The sequence below is a fragment of the Brachypodium distachyon genome, chromosome 1 (genome assembly GCF_000005505.3).
Source record: "Brachypodium distachyon strain Bd21 chromosome 1, Brachypodium_distachyon_v3.0, whole genome shotgun sequence".
In the NCBI taxonomy this organism is placed as follows: domain Eukaryota; kingdom Viridiplantae; phylum Streptophyta; class Magnoliopsida; order Poales; family Poaceae; genus Brachypodium; species Brachypodium distachyon.
In genome coordinates, this window is record NC_016131.3 from 6,464,387 (window position 1) to 6,480,767 (window position 16,381).

Sequence of the window (16,381 nt, forward strand, 5' to 3'; positions counted from 1 at the left end):
GGAACGGTTGGTTTGTTGTTGCAAATCCGTCGAACAGCGTGCTCGATTGATGTGCCAGGCCCAAGTCATTAGATGATTCCTGGGCCACATGCCCACATGTGTGGGCCTCTCATTCACGAATCACCAACAGTGGACGGTGTTAGTGGAAATGTCGCTAGATCTTCGAAATGCATATGCAATTGAATGATGATACAAAATTATTTCAACGAGTTTTTCAATTAAATAAAATAATTATTTGACAAGGGTTCAAAATAACATCCATACGATGCACACAGCCAGGTATTTACAACACATGCACATGAAGTTTATACACGATGATGCATATACAAGACCGGCACATTTACATTGGCAGAAGCGGAACAGCATGCATAATACGGTGCAGATTACTCCTAATATGTTGGTATGACATGTACGATCGATGATGCATGGTCTGCAGACTAGTGTTCTCACATCTGCTATCCGTGTCCATTTCCGCCACGACCCCTCGGCCTGGCGGACCATGTGCATTAGTACTTCGCATCCAACTGTTTGTGTAGAAAGTCAAGAACGGAGCGGCGCTGAAAAAGTAGAGAATGAAAGTTACTCAGATCAACGAGTAGGAGCACAAACAGGAGAGCAAGAGGTGCGGCAGGGGTAAATTATAGCTACCCGTTGCTCAAGACCAGCTTGCTCAGAATCTTCCAGATTTAACTTCTCAAGGCACTTGATGGCTTCCTCAAAACCTTCAACTGCCGCTTCTTGGTTACCAAGATTTCTATCAACATCCGCAACTTTGGCTAGAGAAGTTGCTAGATCAATTACCTATACCGAACAGTAGCCAGATTGTCAAATAAAACCAACTAAAGCAAAGCACAAAATGAATCATCTATCTGTTCTGACTTCTGTCTAACAGATCCAGTTGAATAAATCAATCCTACTAGTGCACACCATACTTATCATGAAAAGAGCATTTTCAAATAACAGACTTATTGCGTAGAAAGTATGAATCAAGCAAACAAGTGATTCTCAATATTAATACTGAGTATCATTTTGGCGTTGCAGTTTATCCAGGAAACAAACAAGGCAGCTCTGGATCCTACCAAAGACAAACTTGACTATACATTTACAGTGAAGCAAGCTTGACAACCACTTTGAATGGAAATGATTCATTCAAGTCAGAGATTAAAGAAAAACTAATAAATAAGAAGTTCAAGACTAGGAGCAATTTTTTTACAGCTCAATTCTCTCTCCTCCCCTTTCCCATCACTTCCATCATTGCACATAATTGCATAAAGTAAATGAACCGCAAAATCTATGTGCATGAATCTGGCAGAATCGCAGAATGCTTTAATACAAATGGTGGCAGCCTCCAAAGACTTGGAACATGAAATGTCAAATGTAATTGTCCTCTTGGCCTTTGCATAGAATAAAGGACCAAAGGAAAATCATTTACCAGATCTGCATCCATCTGTTGTTCAGGTTGCGAACAATAATAACAAGTTCAAAAAGTTGATTGTTGCGAAATCTATCAGGTTGCCAGTTTTGTTTGTCAAATCTTTAGTTATTATAGTAAATCACGCAAACAAAGTTACAGCACATAATTTCTTGTAGCTCCAGTATGGTCTAGGACTCGCCTTCAGTGAAGGCAAATGAAACATAAAAAACGGTTGCATTGAGGGATCCAGCCCAGTTATCATTTAATCTCCAACTGTGTCTGTAATATGTGCATGCCCATGAGTACCAGATACATGCAATATGGCAGATGATAGTGTTCTGGTTAGGATGTCACACTTCAGTAGCATTGTCCAAAAAATAGCTGCATGATAATGTTCAGTGTCCAAAACAAAGACAAGTGGTAGCAAATAAATAGTAACAGAGAAGTACAGAAAAAAGAGAAGGATGCCCGAGGTTCCTTCCTGTTCTTGTTTAGCACAAACTATCTTGTTTGCATTTATGCTTAATCTTAAATTCATGACTCACGGAACATCAGCATTGTTGTTACCTGGGAGGCCACAGATGAGTGTTCCTTTACTGCCCTTTGGCGAACACTCAATGAACGAGCATAGTAACTTCTTGCAGATTGTAGGTCCCCACCATAGTAGCGAAGGTCTCCAACTTTATTTAGTGAAACTGAGAGTGTGTGGACCAACTATAGAACAAAGAAAAAGCTATATTAACAAAGGGATGCTAATACTATTTATATAAATATTAGAATATATTACAACCTCAAGATCCTTTGTGGGCAATTTTGAGAGAAACTCAGCACTTTCTTCATAGTAAGTGATCGCTGAAGAAGCGTCTCCCAAGGTCCGACTGAAAATAATAAAGAACAGCGATGAGGACCAGGGAGAAAGAAGGTATCAACAGAATTAGCAATAAACGTGCAAAAATATACCCAATGGAGTACAAAGCAGTGGTTAGAAAAAGCTGAAGCAGAACGATATAGCCCAGTGCAAGACCAAAATTTTCACTACGGACATTGAAGCACAATTTGGTCATCAGAGACATATCACGGACCATTTATCTCTCATATGAGCATGTACGGGACATCCTGAACAGAAGTAAAGATCTTGGTAAGATACTGGCCAGCACCAGCACTGAAAAAACACTCATGATGCCACGTCATTCCAAAGTAGAGATGCATTAAAAAGAGCAAGAAATCTGATTCAATATAGAGCTAAACTACCAAGGTCAGACTATTCTTGCTCATTTGCTATCTTAGAGTAGAACAGGTTATGAGTAACAAACACAGTGAATCCTTATTTTATTTATTTTTTAGGATATCTAAGCCATTTGAAGTTAGCACATTGAGTAACACGGTCAAGGTATCAACGGCAAATTCACATAAAAACGTTGCTCAATTGCTGTCTTAGCATAGAATGGGCTCGTTCACATAGCAGATTACATGCTGAACCTCCATGATGCAACCACAAGCCATTAAGTAGTAAAACAAATCTAGTGGGACAAAACAACATTACTTAATCCTAGTTTGCTTCAAAGTGGTCTGTTTCTTAGTATGCCAAAGTGAAAAAGCAGTGCAGGGGCAGTAGTCAAGAAAGATGATCATACCAGCAATCCCCAAGCATTCCTAAGACTGCCCCAAGCTGAGAACATAGATCAAGGTTATCTTCTGCAGATTTCAACTCCTCCCTGATGTCTTCTGCACACATACTGAGCCTTGACTTTGCACTTTCAATGTTCTGTGCACGAAAAGCCTGGAGATGAGGAAGTTAGGGACATCGTCGTAACACCAAGATCATCGATTAGAGTAAATACATACAGGATAACCATGAACTGTGCAAATTTCACAGGTTAAAGAAGAATGGAGTTGATTTGATTACTGACCCTCATAGCCTGCTGCACCAGAAAAGCACCTCTTTCCATGGAGACATCCTCATATATCACCTTGCTCTTGCCATCGACTTCTTCCTCGCCCCCTCCAGCAAGTGATCTCTTGATTCGGGCATGGCCGTCAATGAAGCGATCATCAAGGGCCTGGAGTTCGGGATCTGGCTCAACCCCCTCTATGTCAGCACCACATAACGGGCAGTCTTTAAAGCGTGATATGCATGCCCTGCCAAGGTTGCCCTGTCAGGACATATGCAAGCAATGAAAAGGGCAGAATGTGTCTATATTTGAAACACAAGATGCACGCACTTGCAGAACTTATGCGAGCACGGTTTGCATTTGCTTGTGTCATGGAGCAGTGCTTGGCAGACCATGCAACTGAGGGGACCGAGCTTGAAAGTGTTGGAGTCATAGCCAAAGGGGCACTTGGCGGGCACCACACGAGGGTCAGGGCTCTCTTCTCCGGCATGGTCGGTGCCACTTTCCTCGTGCTCTTCGCCGTTATTCTTGCCGGTTACCGGGCATACACTGCTGCTGTCATTCTTGTTAGATTTGACCGTGCTGTTCTTGTTCGATTTCATGGGGCATACACCACCACCACCAGTGGTAGCTTTTGCAAAAGGGCAGAGAGAGCTCATTGTAATTAATTCTTTAGGTACCCTGTAAAGATGGGGGCAAGGTGTGAGTTTAGGTATGCAAACCAAATTTATCTGCTGAATCGGTGAAGTGTGTTATTGTTGAAACCAATCTTGGAGACCCAGACAAATCACAGAGCTCCAGGCCTCCACGGAGCTAAGAGCAAGGATGCAAGAGCGATTAGCGGGGGTGGGCATCTACTTTGTTCTACTACCTCAAGGTCCACCTCGCTCTAAGGTCGGATCTACATGGTGTGCACCGGCACACCCAAAATTTCTAGAGGTTAGCAGGGACTAACCAATCTTGCATCAAAAAATGCTTATACATCAGAATCCACTGGCCAATATTCCAGACGGGGTTGAGTCAGCATGGACACTATGAGGCAGAAAAGGAACGGCGATGCCGGTGGCGCGTGTGAGAGGATAAGTCAGGGAGACCACGGTGACACCAAAGTAGGACACGGTGGCAGCTCTAGCCGGATTGGGTAGGTCAGACTCAGGAGAGGAAGAGAAAGGTAACACCCGTACAGTACAGTGGAGAGGAAGCCGTGGGGTGGATTTATTTATTGTTACCCTGGACCTGGATGCAGATGAGAGCAGATACTTTACTTTAAAAAAAACTACTACTAACAGGTCACCATTTTCAAGCTAATTAGATTTTTCCGGAGTCTGTAATTTGTAAAGAAAATTTTGAAGTTTAATTAGTGCATAGAATATATATGTCCGGCCGAACTTCACAATATTTTTGTTATGCGCATCTTTCATCTACTTGGCTGAGCATATGAAGGAGAAGAAATATGTCGATAATTTAGAGCAAGGGTAGACAAAGTATTTTTTGGCGCAAAATTCGACAGGAACTGCAGCTGGCGACCTTGCTAATTTGCTAGATTAATTGGATCACTCATGCTTCATCTAAAATAAGGTCTGGAACGGTCCAGGTCCAATTTACGCATTCTATTTCCGTTAAACGTGGTCACCCGTTTGATCTTAACAAGATGGTCAACAATGAGCTGACCTTATTGTCCTTGATGTCACCAATGCTATTTCTCACGATACCATGGCCCTTAGCCCTAAGCCAGGAGAAATCTAGACTTCACCTGGAGGAACCAAATTATTTCGGGGTATCCAAAAAGCTCCAAAAGAAATTTAGAGGGTCGGGATGAATTCTGGAAATAGGAAATCTGGAATTGACAAGGTTCTGCCCTGTTTTTCCTACTTGTGGTATCAGAAATTAATGTGGTTCGGCTTAATGCAACCAACGATACAATCTGTGGTGCGCATGTTCTTAATGGTTCCGATCTTAAATGTACTATTGTAATTGCAGATTCTTGTTGCGTAATTACTAGAAGTGTCCTACTACTAGGAACTGATGAATCTAGTAATGATGTTATTTATTGTCCACAAGAATTACGAAGTGTACTACTGATGTTTTCTATTTTGTTTACAAGAATAAAAAAACAAATAAATATACAGTTTACACACAACAGAGCGAGAAGTACCAATATTATTTGCAAATATGGTTCTAACTATCAATTGAGGACATCGGTACTGCTATTTTGTCTATATACCACTCTAGTCTACAATTTCCAAATAGGAAGGCAAACTAAGCGTCCATTACATAAAATGGTAGCAGTATAAATTCACCAGAATCGATGTTGAGCAGACGCCGGTCACCGCCACCGCCGCCGCCAGGCCGGTCGCTGCTCGCCAAGAACAGAGGAGGAAGGAGGGGAGGGGATCAAAGGAGGAGGGAGGGGAGGGGAGTAGAGGAGGAAGGAGGAGGAGCATACCTTCACCCGTCGCCGGCCGCCTTGCCCGCTGCGTCGCCTGCTCGCCTCGTCGCCCGCGGGATGGAGAGGAGAGGGTTCTGGGCAAGAGAACGGTTCCGTCTGGGCTGGGTCAACCGGCGATTTGGGCTTTTTTTTGTCGTTGGCAGCTATAGATGGCCAACGGAACGGGTCTGGCCCAAGTGCGGCCCGTGAAGCCCGGGAATAGAGGGGCCAGCCCCAAACGGCCACCTCGAGGCCCAGGCACAGCACCAAGGCCGGCCCCAAACGGCCAACTCGAGGCCCAGGCACGGCACCAAGGCCGGCCAGGCCGGCCCGGGCCTTAAGACCCGGCCGGGCCTGAGAAAAACCAACGTTGCATAAGGCCCAGCTAAGGAAAAAAAGAGATGAAAACGGGCTAAAATTGGACGGATTATAGGTCAAAATGTTGCGCTGGAACAGATTTTTAGGAATTAATGGGCCAAATATAAAAAACTAAAAAAAGAAAAAATAATCGGGCCGGCCTGCCTGAGGTCGGGGCCCAGGCTCGACACAGACTGTGCCTCGGGCTGGCCCGGCCGATTAAATCCGTGCCGGGCCAGGCACAGTCGGGCTAAGCCCGCAGGGCTTTCCAGCATTGCCGAAAAGCACGGTCCGATGGCCATCTATATTGCCAGCCACGCCCCTTTACCAAACACTTGCGGAACGACGGAAAATTTGTGACCGAATTAAAGGAAGTTGGTTCGGCTGGCATAGCTTGATGGTAAAGGTGTCTTGGGGCTGTTCTCCACTATAGAAACATCATACAAAAATCAATCAATCCATTTAGCAAGGGAAACAAGGATATCCCCTTCTTTATTGCTCTCAAGCTTATTCTTCTGTATGGTGGCATATGCTGAAAATAAAAGAGCAACCAATTCATCCTTGAAACATGACTCCGGAACATACTCATCATAAGCGCGTCCTGAGATCGGAATCCCCATCGAGTCATGCAATGCCAGAAGCGGGAAACCCACCTCCCCTTGAGATGTCACTAAAGTGTGGCCCTCCGAATTCCAGAACATAATGAACGCCTAGATCGATGGCCAGATCAATGGGATCTCATACAAAGATCCCAATACACTGCGAAGAACTCCAGCACGTCCCAAGATGCCACGGCCATGCTTGAAGACCAACAAGGCATGTGTCCAAATTAGTATTTCTTTTCAAATAAATTACCTCATCCTTGAGTTGAGGAGCTCCGGCACTCAACCACGCCTTCCCGGGATGCCAAATGAATTCTTCCGCTAAGGTAGCCGATGAAAAAATTGGTGCATTATTTTCATCAACTGGAACCCCTTTGAGGGTAGGTTCTAGAAAGACAAGCGTTGATGAATCCTGCCTGATATCGAGTTCGCCTACCAGGTGGTCTAAGGCTGCGGTACATTATCAGGAATACCGTGTCAGTGTCATAATAGGAGTGGCAACTAAGCAAGTCGATTATGTAGGAGGGTCAGTTGTTATGTGCACTCGGGCTCCTAGTGTCAATGAGATGGCTTGTACCACATACAAACATACGTCTGGCATACCAATACAGCCAACGACTTAAACGTGCCCATGATGCTACCTTTGGTTATGATATTAATTACTTGACATGTCAGCATGTTACCTAGGATTCATTCATGCCACCACCATTTGGCTGTTGACCTCCTGATTCATCAGAAGTTCCTCGGTTAGTGCGGCCGGAAGAACTATGCTCGCGGGCTCGACGGCCAGAGCAATTGGCTTTATTCCAATATAACTATATAAGCTTGCCCAAGGAATCGATTATTACAGCCATGTTCGCGATGCTCGCGTGCAATTGGCCAGTTCTGATCATTATTTCTATTTTTTTATGATCGGGTGAGAAGTCTTGCTGATTGTCACCGCGAGTGCCATGATATTCTCATCCCTTGACTGGTTAAACCCCCCTGCGTAATGAGATCCATGATAGGAGGCCAACATCCCTGAGCTACTTAAAAAGAAAAGAAAAAATGGCACATCAACAAAGGTCATACGAGCAAGTAAAAAAAAACTTCTTCCAACGACCAGAGCAATGAATTAAGAAGGTCGTGCATAGAAAAAGAGAGTTGAATCTGCACTACTTGGCAGTGAAACGTTTCTCCAGGGGTCCACGGCAACCTGATGTTCCCAATGCAACGGCGACAACTCACGCACCCTGAATGGACCGACCAGATCAGCACAGGTACAAAAGAATGTACACGTGCTCACCGGAAAATAGTTTGTTATCCACCCCACCTATGAGCAAATAACCAATCACTTTTAACCATCGAGGACCTGGACCTACCTACCTGCGGGTTTTACCTAGGCGTCAACGTCTCTGACAGCGACACACCAGCATGTACTACACCCTGAACCTGGTACACCCTTTCAAATTTTCAATGAAGTGGAAAAAGACACGGATAAAGATCGTCAAAAGAGACGACGTGGTACATGGAGTCTCGCGCCGCAGCGTGGACTGGACATGCAGGCACACGTTGGGAACGCGCGTCTATGGTCTGGTCAGCCCAGGTTTGGTGCCCGCAGCACGCACGGGTGCACCAGATGGGTGCTCGCTCTCGACCGGGACTGTGTAGTTCGTTGGGCGGCGCCGCGCGGCACCCGCGCAGGCCGCAGGGGGAGAGATCGAGTCGAGGACTGACAAAGGGGGGATCCTGGGTGCAGCCGTGCAGGTGCCGTGCGGCGCGGCGGGAAACGCGTGGGCCAACGAACGAACCAACCAACTCTCCATCCATCCATCGGCGGCCCGGGCGCGCATGGCGACGGCATCGTATCCGATTCCCCCTTCTCCGCGGCCTTGGAAAGAACGAAAAACGAACGCATGACCGGCCGGGCCGCTCGCGTCGCCATCCGCGACCGACGAGCATCCCGTGCGGCTAGGCTAGCCTCCTCGGTCCGGTACGGTGGAACGAACCTTCGATTCTGTTTTGCTGCCTGCCGTCCTCGTGGAAAGTGGACTGGTCGAGACTCTCGAGAGGGGCGTGTCGACCGAATTCCGGATACGGCCGGGGCCGGGGATCCCAAAGAGGAGGCGCAGTACGACTCGTACATGTACTTCGTCACGGCATTTTTTTTTATCTAAACATAGAATCGCAACTAATTTTTTCTTCTAACAAAAGGAATCGATAGGTAAGAAGCAGGCAGGCATCATTGACGTCCACCGGCAAGCTCGGGAAAAAAAATATCTTCCTAATACTCCGTAGCAGCGGAGAGAACCCAGAGGCTGGTTGAACGGTAGCATTCACCATTACTATTTTTTTGTCTAGCCTTAGAATAGCTGCTCGCCTGAACCATGAAGCGAAGAAGAAAATGTTATACACACGTGGGTACGATCGAATGAAGCCACATTTCGAGTCTCTGTTGCCTAGTACTTTTAAGATTATACGAGTCACATAAAATTGACTTGAAAACCAGCAATACGTACATCTGGCGAGAGTTACTTTGTATTTTCTTAACAAGTGATGAAGACTCGAGAATATCTCTGCCCACATGGACATGACAAAAATTCTAGTACTCTTTCCGTCCAACAAAAGATGTTTCAAATTTGTTAAATTTTGAATCTATTTAGACATGACTTAGTGTATAGATGCATTCAAATTTAGTCAAAGTTGAGACATTGTCCGTGCTACGTTGGGAGTACTAGATACCGGCACAATCGCTCGTCAAAAGGACAAAGAAACAAGTATAACCTCGTTCACCGTCCCTCCCTCCGCTAATTCCTGTACAGGAGTACTAAAATACGGTGTACAGTACGTCTCTCTGTGCTAACAGTAATAAACCGATCTGTAGTTAGTTAATCGGCTTCGTCCTATACGCCGGGATCAATCAAACGACCAGGCAAGGCAGGCAGGCAGGCAGGCATCTGTGTCCTCTCCCTTGGTGATTTATTACTTCCCCGTTACCAGAAAAGTTTCGTTTCGGCGCAACGAAAAGGGAAAGGCTCGCGAGGTAACGAGCGCGGTACAACCATCCATCCGTCCCGTCCACGCGGGGTGGCGGTGGCGGCGGCGGCGGAGGCGAGGGCACGCCGGAGATGTGAGAGCTGCCACTGGAGCGGGCGCGGAGATGTCGGCGGCTGTGGCGGCGGTCGGGGAGGCCGCGGCGGCGGCGGCGAAGAAGCGGGCGGCGTCGCGGAGCTGGATCCTGTTCGACGCGGCCGGGGAGGAGCGGGTGCTGGACGCCGACAAGTACGCAATCATGCACCGAGTCGACATCAACGCGCGCGACCTGCGCATCCTCGACCCGCTGCTCTCGTACCCATCCACCATCCTCGGGCGCGAGCGCGCCATCGTCCTCAATCTCGAGGTGACCCTCCCGTCCCCCCCCTGCCTGTCCTGAGGTCCTTTTTCTGGGGGGAATTTCGTGGTCAACTACGGCGTCCTGCTTTTCCGCGGGTTTCGGTAGATGGGTGGAATCATGGAGCAGCTCGAATTCCCGGAAATTACCTGGGTTACCTTTTTGTTTTGGCGATCACGTGCTAATTTAGGTTCAGTGTGGTGCTGCGTTTAGATTCAATTTTATTAAACGCGTGTACTGAAATTATTCCATAATTTGTTGTCCGTTTTGACAATTTTAACTCGGCAGTGGCGTTCTGCTTCCATGGATCAAAGGTGATGTTTAACGTGATACAGCTGCCAATTGCTGTATCTGAAAACAGGCTGATGTTTAGGTTCACTGTTGGTGATTTCTGACGACTCTCTTGTTTGTTTGTTTGTTGGTGGGATTTTCATCGGTGGGTTGAGCAGCATATCAAGGCGATCATTACTTCTGAAGAGGTGATCTTTACTGCCTATTTTTCACTTGGTCATGGTAGCTTTCAATTTTTTTTGTCTTCACAATCTGGTTTACTTCGCAAAATTTCTGTCGAATATATATACTCACTTTCACTCGAGACCTGTATCATTTTGAAATAGTTAGCAGGAGATTGGAGGGTTCTGGCGCAAATAGGAGCCATTGTTGCAATCTGTAGAAGTTGCAGGATGCTGGAAATTCAAAATTATGCAAATTAACTAGTAATCTAGATTCGACGTGATCTGTCAACTTGAGATTAAATTGACTAGCTGCTATGAACACTTTTTTAGAAGTCTGTCAGTTGGCTATATAGTAGGAACCTGGGTGCATATTTCATAGAACTATGTAGATTTTTATTATCTTCTTTTCTTGATTGTTCATCCACGTGGTGGTATTTTATAGTTAATAATTAGTCTGATTTTGGCTGGGGCTCAGGTTTTGCTCCGGGATCCTTCCGATGATAATGTAATCCCTGTAGTAGAGGAACTCCGGAGGCGACTAGCACCTTTAAGTTCTGCTCAGCATGACGGGAAGGATTTAAGTGGACAGCATGATGTGGAAGGTGCTGAAGAAGATGGTAGGTTCGGTTGCCATTCCTTGTGAATTACTGAAGCTAGAAGCAGAATCTATTTTTTTGTCATGTCTCTATATATCTGTACTGTTGATCGTAGTAACTTTTATTGCATATGTCCATGCATAGTATGCCAATTCCCCTTTGATGCCGAATAATTTGAACAAATGAGGAAAACAACATTTGGTAGGGATGCAAACATGTACAAGGAAGCAATAGACATAAAACTTCCGATTGAGATGTGGCCAGTTGCTGCACCATTTTGTTGTTTTTCTTTTTAGTACTCCCTCCAATTCGTACAACTTTAGTAGAAAGTTGTACTAAATCAATGACACTTATTATGGATCGGAGGGAGCATATATGTCTATGTCACTAGGTCATTCTTCTGGCAAAAACAACTAGCAGTCCAAGCAGAAAGATCCAAAGTATAAAGTAATGGCACCTAACTATATATCATGCTGTCTATATGAGTCTTCTTGGTACTCTATTATGCCCATTTGACTTTCACTTGTAATCTGTTGAGAGAATTTTGAGATACTCAAATATTAGATCCAGTACAGACATGTGGCTACCTTTCCTCTTAATAAGGATGATTAGAGTTGACCAAAGGACACATACACATATATTTGAACCCTTGACTGATTAATTTAACACATGGTGACCATCATGTAAACTAAGAACCTTGAGTCATACTTTCTCTATATGGTGCCTTCCTGATTGTTTACAATAATGCTACTGCTTCTTCATGTTGTATTTCGAATAAAACCTGTAAAGTAAAAGTAATTGGTGTCATTTTAGTATTTTACAACTATATCCTGCTCCTTGGATCAAAAGGTCTTGCAAAGATTTCTTTTTCCTGCATAATTGGTTGGCCACTGGTACATTAATGAAACCTTGCTCTTTTCCATCAGCTGTGTTGTTCTTATAGGAATATTCTTATTATTCATTACTGCTTTAATTGCTTGTTATCTTAATTAATGTTGGTAAGGAAATCATGCTTTTACACAATTTGTTCATGAGCTGCCATCTCATCTCATGAACACCAGAATCCCCCTTTGAGTTCCGTGCACTAGAAGTTACTTTGGAAGCAATCTGCAGCTTTCTTGATGCACGCACTACTGAGCTGGAGACTGATGCTTACCCAGCTTTGGATGAACTAACATCCAAGGTGAGTGAACGCATGCTTACTGTACAGTGTTCCCTTAGTATAAACTTTATTAGCACCTCCTAGGAACACACTGCATGTGATTTATTTGAAGCAACACACTTCATGATATTCATTGCGAGAGACGTATAGTCCATCTTTTGGAAGTAAAAGAAAAGGGACCATGGATAGGTAAATAATGCTGCCATAGTGCCATGGCATCTTATATTTGCATCATAAACTATTGTATAAATAAAATGCTGTTGTGTAGGATGCTGACATTATTCAGTAAGAACTTCTCCACAAAAATAGAAAAACATGTTCTAAGTAGATATCTTTATTCTCTTCTATGTCACTTTTGGTCATATACTCATATATATTTTAACATCCATACAGTGTTAGTAGTGTTATCTGATGCCATTAAGATTAGGATTTGAGACATTACACTTTACTTCTGAAAGGTGTGCATGCTACTCTGACAGCGTTAGTTAAATTAACCACATTTCTGACAGCGTGGTTGTGTTATTTACTCTTTAAGTCTTCAAAGTTATGATTGATTTTCGTTCACCACCAATAAATAGTAGCTGAAGTCGCGTCGCAGAACTTTATGATGAGATGGAGTTTCATTGAGGAACAGTATGCACATTTGCACAGCTACCTCCTTAACAACTACTCCCTCCGTTCCATAATTCTTGTCTCAAATTTGCCCCAAAATGGATGTATCTATTCCTAAAAGGCGTCTAGATACATGTAATATTTCGACAAGAATTATGGAACGGAGGTAGTATTAACTTTCCATGAATCCATTAAATCACATCAGGCTAAGATATCTCTAAATCCTTGTTACATTCTCTTCATGCATTAGATGCATGGAAGGTTCATTTGAACTCTTCTCCTTGTATATTTATCCATATTAAGTTCTACTATTGAAACCGCAGATTAGCAGCAAAAACTTGGATAGGGTACGGAAGTTAAAAAGTGGTATGACGAGGTTGAATGCGAGGGTTCAGAAGGTCTGTTTTCCTGTTCATTGTGTTTCATTTGACTGTTATTGGACATCTCATTAGTATCCCGTCTCTATATTCATAAAATATTGGCTATTTATACTCTTCTGCAAACTATACTGTCATCTGAATTCCACTGCTGAGTGGAGGTAAAGTTTTTAATATTGGCTATTTATGCTCTTCTGCAAACCATGTAAATGAAATACTACACAGTTCTGAACTTCTGATGGACAATGCCATGCTTTTCTGTTTTCTTGGTTTATCATTTCGCACTCCATCACAGTGAGGCATATGATTTGTAATTACTGGACTCAGGTGATTAAAACTAGATCATAAGTTAAATAACATCTGGAAGAGCACTTGTAATATCATATGTCAGATCTATGATATTATTCTAATCACCACTTAAGCTATATCTTTTCATTTATTCTCTTGCAGACTTGATTGAAATATTATCAGAGATTGTCTATGTATTACATTGTCTTCTTCCATGTATCTTAAATTTTTTGATGGGATTGGATTCTCTTCATTCAATCCAGGGAATTTCGTGAACTGTTCTAGAATATAAGCTATTCACAGCTTTTGGCTGTGTACTAATCAATATTTTTCCTCTAATCTCTTAATATTTGTTTTTTCTAATGAGTAGTTATAGGCTGATATCATTGCTTTTTTCCTTATGGGCTTTCTAGTATGTCACAAGATACCCTTTATTTGCTAGGTGAGAGATGAGCTTGAACAATTATTGGATGATGACGATGACATGGCTGATCTTTACTTGTCTAGAAAGTTGGCTGGGGCAACATCCCCTGTTAGTGGTTCCGGTGTACAAAATTGGTTTGCAGCATCCCCAACTATTGGTTCAAAAATATCAAGAGCCAGTAGAGCCAGCGCAGCAACTATACATGGAAATGAGAATGATGTGGAAGAGCTGGAGATGTTGCTGGAGGTTTTTATTTGCTCATCTACCTGAAGAATTATTGGTTACACTATCGCCGGCTGAGTACTGAAAATTAATTTTATTTGCAGGCATACTTCATGCAGATTGATGGCACGTTAAACAAATTAACAACGGTAAGTTGGGGCAGCTAGGTCAAGTTCATAATAGGTTAGCGAAACCAGGGCCTAATCAGTAATCACAACAGTACTGATGAAACTCCTGCTAAGCCTTGTTAAAAGCCTAGGATTTAACACCCTGCTGACAGTCTATTTGTTTGCAACATCTTTTTTTAGCTGAGAGAGTATATTGATGACACAGAAGATTACATTAATATTCAGGTAATGTTTCCCTGTAATTTAGATGTGTTCTTAATGTGGCTGTTTTTAGTCTTCAAGTGCCGACTATTTTCTTCTTCTGTGCAGCTTGACAACCACCGTAATCAGTTAATTCAGGTACTATTCAACGTGCAAACCTTATGATTCTGTTTGCTAAAGATGCGGGTACTTCAAAATATAAATTCATTGTAGACAAGCTTGTGCTACTTTGCTACCTACTCTAAAATGAATTGATGGTAGATGTTCATCATTCTGCTAGAGTAAAACTTATTATTCTAATTAAGGTTTCACAAACTTGTCTGATTTAGATGATGGCCAGATTGCAGGGGAAAATTGTAGCTTGAATATTCATTGGCTCATTAAACGTTCATCATTCTCGCTAGAGTAAAACTTTAATTTTCCTTTCCTTCCTGCAGCTAGAGCTATTCTTGAGTTCTGGGACTGTCTGCTTGTCACTTTACTCATTGGTTGCTGGAATATTCGGTATGAACATACCGTACACTTGGAACGAGAACCACGGATACATCTTTAAATGGGTAAGTCACAACAGTTAACAATAGCACCACCGTATATAGTACTACCTCAGTACCTATGTTCCTAAATATAAGATGTTTTGACCTACCAAAACGTCTTATATTTAGGAACAAGGGTAGTAGTAATTTGTGATTATGGATTATTATAACAGGTGTCTTGCTCTTCTATAACTTGTGTTCCTCATGTGACAGGTGGTTCTTATATCAGGGCTAGTTTGTGCCTTGATGTTCGTTTTCGTTGTTGCTTATGCTCGGCACAAGGGTCTTGTTGGGTCCTGAATAGCTGGAATAAATGCATTACTCGCTTCCTTCAACTGTAAATTTTGAGGTAGAGCATCAACATTGCGGATGATTCATCTCTTGTACCAATTTCATTAGTATGGAGTTAGGGATGATGAAAAGGAACAATAAATAGAAAAAGATAGAAATTTAAAAGGGACACATGATGATTATCTCCTCTACCTGTCACCACTCACCAGCTCCGTGAGTACACTTGTTAGTTAACTGGGTCCGAGGTTGGTTAGTGCTTTTAGTTTTGAGGACGTCGACACTGACACCTGCACAATAATGTCTACGATCACATGCTTTTGCAGCAAGTAATGATCTTACAAAAAGAAGTGGATTGTCGAAGTCTCCAAGATGATTTTCGGACTTGAGGGGCTAACAAGACGAACAGTTCATTCCTCGGAAGGAAAGGAAGAGAAAAACAGGAACCGATCCTCGGAAGGAAAGGAAGAGAAAAACAGGAACCGATAAAACGTGAACTTAGCTCCTGTTATTACAGTCCCGTGGGAAACTACCACGGTGGCTCCAATGCTCCATGTTGACGTCCTCAGCCTTTGAGCTCGCACGCATGGTATGTTCTTTGCCCGCGACAGTTTTTGTCATTTTACAGGTTTTACTGGCATAGCGAGCGCCGAGGCCCATTGGCTGCTTAGGACTTCCATTCACAGCGGCTGCTTTCTGTATTACGTACTCCTCTGATCCACGAAAAAAGTGTCGTCCACTTAGTACAAAATTTATACTAGTACAAAATGGGTGACATTTTTTATGAATCGAAAGAGTAATATTTTACAAGTACAATTGCGTAGTGACGTGTGGATCAAATGCGTGTAACATTGGTCCATTGACATTAACAACAAAAGTCCTATCTGCATTTCCAGAACCCCCACGACCCCACAAGGCAACAAACCAATCCAATTTACTATTGTTATTGACCCAATGTCTAGCCACAGATACCAAAACGAAATTTTGAATTCCAAAGAACTCAAGAAGTTCTTTGCCATATACCTTTGCGGC

At 43.3% G+C, this 16,381-nt stretch overlaps 2 protein-coding genes across 2 annotated transcripts; one reads left to right on the top strand and one right to left on the bottom strand.

Annotated features, from left to right (window-relative positions):
- Nucleotides 1-245: 245 nt before the first annotated feature.
- LOC100832811 (protein NCA1) lies at nt 246-5,858 on the bottom strand. The gene is made up of 8 exons (XM_003559393.4): nt 5,753-5,858; nt 3,637-3,987; nt 3,325-3,553; nt 3,049-3,194; nt 2,205-2,292; nt 1,982-2,128; nt 649-801; nt 246-557 (listed from the first exon to the last, which is right to left on the bottom strand). The coding sequence occupies exons 2-8, from the start codon at nt 3,963-3,965 to the stop codon at nt 507-509; spliced, it is 1,143 nt and encodes a 380-aa protein (XP_003559441.1). The 5' UTR covers nt 3,966-3,987; nt 5,753-5,858; the 3' UTR covers nt 246-506.
- A 3,780-nt stretch (nt 5,859-9,638) lies between these two features.
- Nucleotides 9,639-16,092, top strand: LOC100824855 (magnesium transporter MRS2-I). The gene is made up of 12 exons (XM_010231865.3): nt 9,639-10,072; nt 10,513-10,542; nt 10,994-11,135; nt 12,176-12,297; nt 13,212-13,286; nt 13,996-14,223; nt 14,304-14,348; nt 14,508-14,552; nt 14,637-14,666; nt 14,966-15,085; nt 15,275-15,410; nt 15,676-16,092. Exons 1-11 carry the CDS (start codon nt 9,833-9,835, stop codon nt 15,359-15,361), a joined length of 1,164 nt encoding a protein of 387 aa, XP_010230167.1. The 5' UTR covers nt 9,639-9,832; the 3' UTR covers nt 15,362-15,410; nt 15,676-16,092.
- The last annotated feature ends 289 nt before the right edge of the window (nt 16,093-16,381 follow it).